General features: G+C 42.3%; 1 protein-coding gene across 2 annotated transcripts in view; it reads right to left on the bottom strand.

Annotated features, from left to right (window-relative positions):
* LOC130277760 (transmembrane protein 272-like) overlaps positions 1-11,138 on the bottom strand; it is a 45,932-nt gene extending 34,794 nt beyond the window's left edge. The window contains exons 1-3 of one of the 2 annotated variants that reach the window (XM_056528509.1): positions 11,021-11,138; positions 10,688-10,725; positions 6,626-6,685 (exon numbers count right to left, since the gene is read on the bottom strand). In XM_056528509.1, coding sequence (XP_056384484.1) covers positions 6,626-6,685; positions 10,688-10,709 — 82 coding nt within the window. In that variant the 5' untranslated portion in view covers positions 10,710-10,725; positions 11,021-11,138. Of the gene's footprint in view, positions 1-6,366; positions 6,531-6,625; positions 6,686-10,687; positions 10,726-11,020 lie in introns of those variants that run through there. The other variant, XM_056528510.1, reaches the window with a different exon arrangement.
* Between the last annotated feature and the right edge of the window lie 1,507 nt (positions 11,139-12,645).

Here is a 12,645-nt window from a genome sequence, read left to right as displayed (position 1 = left end):
GTGGAAACTTCTAGAGGATAAACCACCACTGCAGCATGTGGCAGAGTAGCAAAAAAGCTGTAGTGCCCCTGCACCCAGTATGTTTACACAGCACAAGAACAATATTTAGAAACAAGGCTTGACTTCCAGCTGACTGTCAATCATGCAGGGACGGGAGGAGGAGAAGGGATTCCAACCTTCAGCACTTAAGGGGCTTGGGACGCCTCTTTGCAATGGAGAATAGAGGCACAGACAGATATATGAAAGGTATATCACCGACACTCTCCTTAGGAAATTATATGTAATCCTATAACAATAGGTAGCAACATTACCATAATATATAACCTACAATTGCTACCACAAAACTGTAATCCAATACCATTTAATCCAAAAAACTTGCTCTATTAATCATAATAATACATCAATAATAAAAAAAGACGGACACCCCTAACCCATAAAAAACATACACCCCATAAAACTCTGGCATCCCCTGCCACAATAGCATGAATAAATAACAGGCAATATGCACATATGAAAAAATCATCAACCCTCCATACATGTAATCATCCTGGTAATGCCCCCTCCCATAGGCTTGCATTGAGGGGGCGGAGCATGACATCACACAGGGGCGGGGCCATGACGTCACAATGCCCCAGCCCCCGTGATCGCCAGTAATCAGACCCGTAGCGAACATGCTCCGGGGACAGAGTATAACGGGTTGCTGCGTGCAAGATCATGGGCGTCCCCAGCGGCGGGACACCCGCGATCAGGCATCTTATCCCCTATCCTTTGGATAGGGGATAAGATGTCTTAGCACCGGAGTACCCCTTTAAGTCTAAACGCTAGCATTGGCCTTGCTTCTTTTACATGAAAACCATGCTGTTTCATGTAGGGTTAAAGGGTACCTCTCATCAAAAAAACTTTTTGATATATTATAGATTAATGTATGCAGAATAACTTTACAATTGCATGTTATTAAAAAAATATGCTTCTTTCTATTTAATTTTCCACTTTGAAGAAATGACCACTAGGGGTCTCCCTACCAGTCCTGTCAGCAAGCATTTCAGACTCATGCTGGAGTCCTAAACACTACGAGCTGCCAGTCTGCTTTGTTCACAAGGGAGAACACTCAGAGCTGCCAGCCTGCTTTGTTCACAGCCTGTTTGGCTGTGAACAAAGCAGACTGGCAGCTCTGAGTGTTTAGGACTCCAGCATGAGTCAGAAATGCTTGCTGACAGGACTGATCAGGAAAAATACAATAGAAAGAAGCATATTTTTCATTAACATGCTATTGGAAAGTTATTCAACATTCATTAATCTAAAATATATCAAAAGTTTATTTGATGAGAGGTACCCTTTAATTCACACGCAGCAGATATGTTGCAGCAAATAGAGTTGTTTGGGTGGCAAGCACATGGATTAATGCAAGCTGCAACAAATCTGTCTTGGGTGGTTTATGCCTAAGGTAGTTTTATACACAGACATTTTTGGTAAATTGCCAAAGCCTTTTTTTGTTTGTTTGTTTGTTTTTGTAAGCCAAAGCAAGGAGAGGATTCAAAGAGAATAGAAAATATGCTGGAAGGATTTACAGTGGAGTGGTTTCAAAAATGCAATATGTGATATCACACTGGAAAGGAAAACAGGCCACCCAAAACACCAGAAGTCCCAAGTCCCCAAAAAGTCCCAAAAGGCTCATACGGCTGTTGCATATTTTTTGGTGACTTTACAGTTTCAGTTAATTTTCACATAATGACTTGCTTAAAGGGCTACTCCGGTGGAAAACTTTTTTTTTTTTTTTTTTAATCAACTGGTGCCAGAAAGTTAAACAGATTTGTAAATTACTTCTATTAAAAAAGCTTAATCCTTCCAGTACTTATTAGTTGTTGTATACTACAGAGGAAATAATTTTCTTTTTGGAACACTGTGCTCTCTGCTGACATCATGAGCACAGTGCTCTCTGCTGACATCTCTGTCCATTTTATGAACTGTTCAGAACAGCATATGTTTGCTATGGGGATTTCCTTTTACCCTGGACAGTTCCTAAAATGGACAGAGATGTCAGCAGAGAGCATTGTGCTCATGATGTCAGCAGACAGCTCTGTGTTTCAAACGGAAAAGAATTTCCACTGTAGTATTCAGCCACTAATAAGTACAGGAAGGATTAAGATTTTTTAATAGAAGTAATTTACAAATCTGTTTAACTTTCTGGCACCAGTTGATTTACAAAAAGTAAATAAATAAAAAAGTTTTTCACCGGAGTACCCCTTTAAGTTGGTCAGCAGAGCCTGAGTGGAGCTGGTATGTACCTCTATATGGGCATTGTATGGGGGAATATTAGTCTGTGTACAGTGGTTTTCATTATGTAACTGTATGATGGTATTGTTCTGTTGTTATTCTGTCGTAGTAATATGGTCATGATGTGGGGGTTTATTTGGCCCATATACATTGTCATTTTGGTAATGTTGACAGACATCAAGCGGATAAGATCCAAGAAAATAGGTCTTTACCAGGCGCTTCTCCTCACAAAAATGACAGTCCAGGAACAGTCAATTTTATTGGGTGCAACAACAAGTTTCGAGTCCGGGCAGGACTCTCACGGCTTAGGGGTCACCCGGAGAGCTCGTCTGTCACTCCCAAGCCGTGAGAGTTCTGCCCAAACTCGAAACTTGTTGTTGCACCCAATAAAATTGACTGTTCCTGGACTGTCAATTTTGTGAGGAGAAGGGTCTGGTAAAGACCTATTTTCTTGGATTTTATCCGCCTGATGTCTGTCAACATTACCAAAATGACACTGAAGTTCTTTTCTTTCTGAACTTCTTTTCTGTCTGACCACAGTGCTCTCTGCTGACACCTCTGTCCATTTTAGAAACTGTCCATCCAGAGTAGGAACAAATTTAGGACAGTTCCTAAAATGGACAGAGGTGTCAGCAGAGAGCACTGTGGTCAGACAGAAAGGAAATTCAAAAAGAAAAGAACTCCCTTTCCTTACTTTTTGGCAATGAGGATATTTACCTAATTACGTCTTTGATTCTGTACAAACTATAAATCTGTTTAAACTATAAATTGCCTCCTTTATCGCAAGTAAAAGAACATCAAAAAAGTTTTTAATTATTCTCCCACACATTATTATTATTCCCGAAACGCCTATAAATAATAATATAATAAATAATGCAGAAAAGTTCCAGCACAACAGGAATTAGGAACTAAAACTTGCTTCTTTATTGTATCCTGGATGAAAACAATGACAGCAAAGTCTGACATGTTTCGGATCCTTAATCCCAGCACCTGGTTGCGCTCTAGACCTTCCTGACCTGTTTGATTTCTAACAAAATTACATTAAAAATCAAATCCATGCTTAGGGAAGACACATACATTATAAACCATAATTTATGGGAAGTTAATCACACACATTGGACACCTATAACAAAACCTGAAAATCTGCAGGGTGGCAGCTCAGACAAGAGCATATGTGCAATAAAGCATAGATCCCACTGTCTTTATACCAAACGAATACTTAAAGGGGTACTTCCCCCTAAACATCTTATACCCTATCCAAAGGATAGGAGATAAGATGTCCGATCGCAGGGTTTCCTCTGAGATCTCCGGCACAGCACCCTATTCATCCGTTGCCTGGAACGAACTCCACTCATTGCTGGATGATTGGCGACCACAGCCGCTACACCCCATAGACATAGACATGAATGGGGGGCATAGCATGAGATCACGAACATGTAAGCCCCAGGCTTCCATGTTCAGAATGCTGCCGTGCCAGCCCGGAGATCGTGGGGGGGGTCCCACCAGCCAGACCCCCTACGATGAGACATCTAATCCACTATTCTTTGGAGATGTTTTTAATGCTGGTGTACCCTTTTAAGAAAAAGTTTATGGCTTAAATAGGCACTGCCACCATAAACTACTTTTTATATAGATAATATAAAATTAGGAAACTCTACAATTTGTTTACATTAAATATTTAGCTTTTTTTTTTATTGGAAAATTGTCCCTGAAATTCTGTCCACAAGGGGTCCCATACCATGTCAATAGCTGTTGCCCACCTTTATCTATGTTCCCACTATATTCCCAAATATGCTTCTTCACAGTCAGAACAGGGGCAGTGGGATGGGCTTAGCACTATGCTGTATGCTCCAGGCCTGTTTGTCACTGTGCCGAGAAAGGCACAGTGTGAGAGCTGCAGGCTCTGCTTTCACTTACAGAGTGGGAAGAGCAGACAGAGAGGCATGGTGTCTGTCAGCAGTGTCTGCCATCCCCCACACAGACAACCCTGCAACCTCTCTTCATAACTGAAGAAACCATAGTGGAGGTGGGGGGAGGATAGTTGGAGCGATTAACTGTAGCTGTGTGGGTGTGTGCATGCAGCAGTGCTAAGTGTGTGTATGGCTGAGTTCTGTGTGCAGCAGGGATGAGTGTATGGCTGAACTTTGTAGTTGAGCTGTGTGTGCAGTAGAGCTTAGTGTGTATGGCTGAGCTGTTTGTGTAGGAGAGCTGAGTTTGTTTGAGCTGTGTGTGCAGCAGAGATGAGAGTGTGTGTTTGAGCTGTGTGTGCAGTAGAGCTGAGTGTGTGTGTTTGAGCTGTGTGTGCAGTAAAGCTGAATGAGCGTAATAAAGCTGTATGTCTAGTAGAGCTAAGTGTGTGTATGGCTGAACTGTGTGTGCAGCCGAGCTAAGTGTGTAGTAGAGCTGAATGTGTGTATGGTTGAGCTGTGTGTGCAGTAGAGCTGTGTGTAGTAAAGCTGTGTGTGTGTAGTCGAGCTGTTTGAGTGGTAGAGCTATGTGTGTGTGTTTAAGCTGTTTGTGTAGTAGAGCTGAGTGTGTGTAAGGCTGAGCTGTGTGTGCTGCAGGGTCTAACTCTGTATGTCTAAGCTGTGTGTGTAGTGAGCTAACTGGCTGCTGTCAATCTAGCAACTAAGGGACATTACAGCAGTAAGGGAACCTCCACAGAGATCAGGAGAAAAGCCGATGTCTATGCAGTAGGACAGGGCTGCTTACAACCACATAATAAAAGAAAACTGGAAAAATAAAAGGTTGAACATGACCAGGGACCATTACCAAGTATGGCTGTAGTGTTATTTTTTTTTTGTTAGTTTTTTTGGCTCAGTGATGACATTTACACTTTAAGTTCAATCCCCATGGCTGAAATGCAAAAACGTTTCCTGTTTAATAGATTTCTTCAGTGATTTCCCCCTTTTACTAGTAGTATTTTTATCTATCCTCATTTCTAAGGGTAGATGTATCACCCCTATGTGAATTACCTGAACTATTAAACTATAACATAAAAAAAAAACAGATTTTGGAACAGATTTATATCACAGAGCAAGAAAAATTGCATAAAAAATGTATTAAAAAGTCACATCTATGTACAAATGTTACAGATAAAAGCTACAGATTGTGGCACAAAAATGAGCCCTCACACAGCTTACTAGGCAAAAAGATAAAAAAAACGGTTAGAGGGGTCATAAAAGGGCAATTCAGAGAATTTAGAAGTAGTAAAATATAATACTGTAAAACTATATAAATTATTGAATATCGTTGTAACTGTACTGACCTCAAGATAACATTTTAGTTTTACCCCATGGTAAACAGCGCATACATATTTCTGTTTTGCAGCATATTTTATGTTAAATTGAAGGATGTCATTACAACGTCCAATTGGTCCCACAAAAAACAAGGCCTCATATGGAAGTATAAATGGAAAAATAAAAAGTTATAACTCTTAAAAGGTAATGAGGCAACATTTTTTTTAATTTTCTTGCTCACCTGGGGGATTAGAAATACATGAGGTACATGAGGTTGATGCTTCCTTTCAGTAATAGAGATATAAAAAGTAACATTCACTGCAGAAATCTATCATATGGGAAGAATTCCTGAATCCTTACTTTAAATTCTAGACAGCCATGGGGATTGAACATAGGGCCTGATCTTATTCTAAAGTATTGATTTGGTATTCTTCATGAAAGAGCCATCAGCATCTGTTGGCTTGGGACCTTGGTGCCTATATAAATTATATATTTCAATAAAAAAATATTAGGTTTTCCTATTTGAAGTTCTGGCAAACAGTAGAATATGAACCCAGAGTTTCTGTTCTTTTAGGTTTATGGTGCTTCTACTATTGCCCGTGTTTCCATCCTACATATGAGTTATGGGAACACGTTTTCAGGCTTTTTTTTTATAGGTTTCTCATGTGTGTGTGTGATTCACCAAGTACAAATTATGGTTTATGTCACATGTTTATTTTCTGTTTATTAAGATGTATGATTATTATAATATGATGTTATTGCCTCTTTGTCATCTTTTTCAAGCATGTGTTTGTTTTTACATATTATTTTGTTAAACATTTTTCATATGCAAATTGGTCAGATAAATACATACCGGCTGTTTTAAGGAAGGTTCTGTGAGTGGGGATACTGATTCGAAACATGTCAGCCTATGTTGTCTGTCTTTTATGCTGCATATGCTTTTATTTTTGGATACAATAAAGGAGGATGTTTGAGCTGCTAATTCCTGTCGTGCTGAATGGTTTTCTCTTGACCTGTCTGTGCAATGGACGATAGCAAACAAGAGGAGCGGTGAGATGACTTTCCCATAGTATTTTATATTATGAATTATGATGATATGTTTTATACTTTACCTATTGTGATCATAGCTATGCTTATCCCAGACCACAGCAACAAAATAAATATCTGAACTCCTTAAAAGAGAAAATAATTATATTGACATAATAGATAAATATAGTCAACCAAGCAATATTTTATATACCCATAAATAGAGATACTGTAAGTAAATTTTTACCTGCTTAACACTTTGATGTTTCTAAACAATATGGGTGCTTTACACAGTGTACTTTGAAGCTAAATCCAGGTGTGGATTAGAGCCCAGAGTGGGACTGTATTTTTAATCCCACTGCATTTTTGACCATTAGCGCCGCTCCTGCAAGGCATGTATTCTCCTCCTGCCTGCTCCAGCAACATGTGTGTCCAATACCGCCTGCTCCAACTAAAAGGTGTGTCTAAACCCACCTGCTCCCGTTAACATGTGTATCCAATCTCACCCACCTGCTAAAATGCCCCCACCCCCCCTCATGCCATTTTAATTCCCCACCCCACCCCTCTGTATCATTTTACCCCCTGCTGTGCCATTTAAACACCCCCCAATGCCCCCGTGCCATTTTAATTCCTTCTCCCCCTCTTCTCCCTCACTCTTAACATTCTTGCTGTTCCTTACCTGTCTTGTGTCTTCCAGTGGGCTCCTACAAGCTCAAGTGCAGGGTCTTGGCGCTGCACTGATGCCATGCCATGCAGCAGGGGGACTTCACTTGTCTGTGCAGTGCAGAGGACGCTGGGCCCATCGAGACCCTGCAAGAGCCCACTAGAAATCATTGGACAGGTAAGAAACAGCAAGGGGATTAGAGGGAGGGGGAAGAGGAGGTGTGGCCGTGTGGGGAAAGGGGGGTTTAAAATGTCAGTGCTGGCAGCTGCCACGGATTTGAAGTGGCCACGGCCCGTGCTGCAGAACCTGGACAGGCTACTGGCCCCACAACCACTTTAAATCAGTGGCGGAACCAAATTTTGCAGAGGATGGGTATGCAGTGCAGGAGTGTGCGTGATTTGAGGGACCCACAGGCATAGCACCTGACTGCCCGCAGCAGCACCATTCCCATCCCGCACTCGCATATTTTTCACTGGGTCCCCCAGGATGCTAATCCCAATGCAGGGCTCTAGTGTGTATCATAATAAATTATATAAAATAAAGAACAAATGCTACTTTTTTTCTTCTTTTTTGAATTAATTTTACACCAGGAGAGGATTCTAAAAACAGTAGAAGCAGCATGTGTTCTTTATATTGTCTAATGCATTATGATTCCCACCTGCTTTTGGCTAGCAAAACTGCAATGTGTAAGAGCACCCTAATACAAGTGGGAGAAGCAATTCATTAGTTATTAAATATAGCAAAAGTGAATCTCAAACATGTTATAAGTCTGTGCTCATACAAAACAGCTCTGTGGGCCCTTTGTGGAAAAGTATAGCTTTAGAAGGTCTCTCTCTCAAAGTTTTTTTTCTGCCCTTTGAGGAACAGACCATAAAAAATGAACATTTTTGAAAACCTACTATAAAAGTGAATGCTGTTACATTGGACAGAGAAAGGTGCAGCCCTGAGCTTACTCAGGCCACTATCTCTGCCTTTTGGAGTGCCTACCTCCTTAATAGGATGTCCCCAGTGTGGGACCCTACTTAACTACAGTGCAAGGTGTAGTAAAGTCCAAAACAATAAAAATAAACACTATACAGAAGTCAGGAAAGCAGGTCAGGGCACAATGGGTTAACAGACATAGCACAAGCTGCCGAACACAGGGGATAAACTAACAAACAGAAAAGAGTAGTCAGATTGGCTGAATCCAAACCTAGAGAGCTCACAGTACAAATATGTAAAACAGAAGAATAGTCAGGTCAATTAGCAGAGGGTCAATCGTATGTTGAAATTATCGTATGTCGGGGACATTGTAGGTCGGGGGGACCTACAATGTCCCCGACATACGATAATTTCAACATACGATGGCCTCTCAGAGGCCATCGCATGTTGAAGGCAGCATCAACATACGATGCTTTTGTATGTCGGGGCCATCGCACAAACGGCTATCCAGCAGTGCTGACTGCTTCAGCTGCCGCTGGATAGTCGTTTAAGGTGCCCCGTGTGCTCCGGTGATGATCACTTACATGTCCCCGGCGCTCCGGACCGTCCTCTTCGGGATCCCCTGCATCGCCATCACTTTCCATTGTCGTCATCACGTCGCGCATGCCGTCCCTTCATCCAACAGAAGCGGCGTGCATAGCGACGTGCTGACGGCGATAAGGAACAACGATCCCGGGCAGCGGAGACGATCTGGAGCGGCGGGGACACCACGGGGACGCGGCGACAGCGATGGATGGCAACATCCAGGGCAGCGGTGATGGTCCAGAGCGGTGGTGACAGGTACCTTCCTATATTTAACATTGCGCAGATCCCTCAACATACAATGATTTCAACAAACGATGGTTCATTTGGAACGAATTACCATCGTATGTTGAGGGACCACTGTATAGCTTAGAGAACCTGTGCTGTATATTGTACTGTAATAATATGTAAAAGGAATGGGTAGATCAGCTCACCAACAAATCGTCCCGTCCACACCGTGGCAGGTATATGGCAACACCAGTATCCAAGACAAAGAGAGAAATGCCAGCGTGGAAAGATCTTTTGTGTTCACTTACCTGTATTGCTGATTTTACACCATTAAACGGGACTCTGCAAATTTCCACGCTGGCATTTCTCTCTTTGTCATACTATGTATGATTGTAATTTATTGTATGACTTGTAATGACGACTGAATGGTCACCCAAGCTCTTTCAATAAACTTTCGCCTCTGTCACTATATTGCAATCCCACCTTAACAACTTGATTGTGGGGTGACAAGTCAAAGCAGGATTCATAAAAGAGCTATGACATATGTGGTGTCACCACAACCATAAACGTCCAGACTATTAAGTCTATTACATTAATATATCATGGTAAGTGCTGTAAAAAACTAAATTCATGAAAACGATTTAATCCAAAAGCTTTAAATATTTCTTTATACAGTCTTATATACTTATATGTCTTATTAAATGTCTTGGTACAAAAAATTATATAAAAAAAAAAACTTGTCCCACAATGGCCAAGACAATGAAAAACCACAAGGACAATTGCTGTTGAAAGCTGCACCACAACTAAATACTGCATTTTATTGTAATTTTGCTCTGTTGCTGCAAAAATTCATGCAGTAATAAGTTGCGGTACCGCTAAATAGCTGCAAGGTATGAACACAACCTTAAAGGGGTACTCTACCCCTAGACATCTTATCCCTTATCCACAGAATGGGGGATAAGATGTCAGATCGCCAGGGTCCCGCTGCTAGGGACCCCTGGGATCTCAGCTGCAGCTCCCCGTTATCATTACTGCACAGAGCAGACTCGCTCCGTGCATAATTACGGGCAATACAGGGGCCGGAGCATCGTTACGTCACAGCTCCGCCCCCTCATGATGCAACGGCTCACCCCTCAATACAAGTCTATGGGAGGGGGCGTGGCGGCCATCACGCCCCCTCCCATAGACTTGCATTAAGGTGGCGGGCCGTGATGTCATGAGGGGCGGGGCCGTGACGTCACGATGCTCCGGCCCCTGTATCGCCGGTCATTACGCACGGAGCGAGTCTGCTCTGTGCAGTAATGATAGCGGGGAGCTGCAGCCGAGATCCCAGGGGTCCCCAGCAGCGGGACCCCGGCGATCTGACATCTTATCCCCCATCCTTTGGATAAGGGATAAGATGTCTACGGGTAGAGTACCCCTTTCAGCAACTAGTGGTATAAAATAACTAACTATAGCATACTCCCCTCTCCTGGTATGGTGAGACATAGCTAGTCATTTTACACCACTAGCTGTCCATTGCATCTCACAACCATTTTTTCTTTTTGATCAGCATGTACTGTATAGATTGATTTGTGATGTGCTATTTGAAGCTATTACTAGCATTTTAGAATAATATACATGTCAAAATGAATTTTATATAACTGAGATTAAAAAAAATCTATCGAAAAAGTGTTCACAAAAGAACATACAATATAACATATGTGACAATAAAGAGAACTAAGAATATCTATTATGTAAGTAGGGTCCTTACCTCCACTAAAAGTGATTCCCATGATCCCAAGTTATTCTCTGAAAAATATATTATTAGTGCTTACATTTTTGCTACGATACATGATTTTTTTTTTTTACAGAAAGTACTACCGCATATACTCGAGTATAACCCGAGTTTTTCAGCACGATTTTTCTTGCTGAAAATGCCCCCCCTTCTCGGTGGTCTTCAACCTGCGGACCTCCAGATGTTGCAAAACTACAACTCCCAGCATGGGAGTTGTAGTTTTGAAACCTCGGGAAGTCCGCAAGTTGAAGACCACTGCGGCCTTCGTCATCATCCAGACCCCCCCCCCCCCTTTAATTTTCTACTCACCTCCCCTCGGTGGGAAGGAAGGGTGAGCTGGTCCGGGCCATCTATGCTGCAGGGACCGTCCGGTGGGGAGGGTTAGTCGTTCTGGGCTGTCCTTTTTCACTGGGGGGCCCTCTTCTCCGCTCTGGGCCCGGACTAGTGATGTTGCCTTGACGACGACACACAGGGACGTCCATGCGCAGGGAGTCTGCGCATAAACGTCCCTGTGCGTCGTCGTCAAGGCAACGTCACTAGTCCGGGGCCGGGCCCGGAGTGGAGGTGAAAAAGGACAGCCCGGAACGACTAACCCTCCCCACCCTACGGTCCCTGCAGCATAGATGGCCCGGACCGGCTCACCCTTCCTTCCCACCGAGGGGAGGTGATAAGAAAACTAAAGGGGGGTCTGGATGATGACAAAGGCTGCAGTGGTCTTCAACCTGAGGACCTCCGGAGGTTTAAAAACTACAACTCCCAACATGCCCGGACACCCGATGGCTGTCCGGGTATGCTGGGAGTTGTAGTTTTGCAACATCTGGATGTCCGCAGGTTGAAGACCACTGATGAAGGGAATGACAGGCGGTGATGATGAAAGGGGGGGGGGATGATGACGGGGGTCTGGATGATGACATGGGGGGATGATGTATTTCCCACCTTAGGCTTATAGTCGAGTCAATAACTTTTCCTGGGTTTTTGGGGTGAAATTAGGGGCCTTGGCTTATATTCGAGTCGGCTTATACTCGAGTATATACGGTATCTTATATTTTCATTCAATAAAAGGTAATCCATTTAAGCTACAAAGGCTCAGTCACACAACCTTATTACAGCTAAGCACAATTTCAGACTTGTCTAGAGCTGCAAAACATAGAATGTGCCGGCAGATAAGAACTATTTGGCTCATCTATAGCAGTCCATAGGGACATTCGTGAAGAACTTGTAAGAACAAAAAAATTACGTGTATAGATGCTGTATTACTGAAGCATTCCCTAAAAACAATACAATTCATACAGAGGAAACAACTACTCCTCTTACCTGTATTTCTCTGTTCCACAAATCCCAGTCCGTTGAAGGGGTTGATGATGATTCAAGAGTCCACAGAACAAGCAAACAAAATTATTTCATCTCAGCTACTTATACCCTAGAGACTCTGGCACATACCGGATTAAGGATGTATTTACTAACAGCCCTAAAGGCATAGGAGAATTCTGTACTCTGCCATCTGCGCAAAATGCATTGCAAAGTAAAATAATAATACCATCTAAAATGTTTATAATCCTTTATCAGAGATAGTACAATTTATTCCTGTACAGCAGCTACTTAACCGCATGTAGAAGAGTGGCCACTATACAGAGTTTAGATCTGTAGATGTATGGCAGGGAGACATGTATGGCATGGATTGCAGACATTGCTAAAAATGCTTAGTCCGGGACAGTCCCTTCAAATGCACTATTCAAGTATTGCATATCATTTTCATTCAGTGTTTGACAGTGGAGCTGTAAAAAATTCTGATAATCACATTATTTTTGTTGGATGAACACTCTGAGCAAGATAATAAATTATTTTCTGTCGTTTTGTAGACTATCTTACAGTAGATCTGTTCAGTTCAAGTTTCAGAAACTACTTTGTACATGGGATTTTAGAAGACACACTTC

Source organism: Hyla sarda, chromosome 6 (assembly GCF_029499605.1).
Source record: "Hyla sarda isolate aHylSar1 chromosome 6, aHylSar1.hap1, whole genome shotgun sequence".
Classification (NCBI taxonomy): Eukaryota; Metazoa; Chordata; class Amphibia; order Anura; family Hylidae; genus Hyla; species Hyla sarda.
This window is presented reverse-complemented; position numbering and strand designations above follow the sequence as displayed.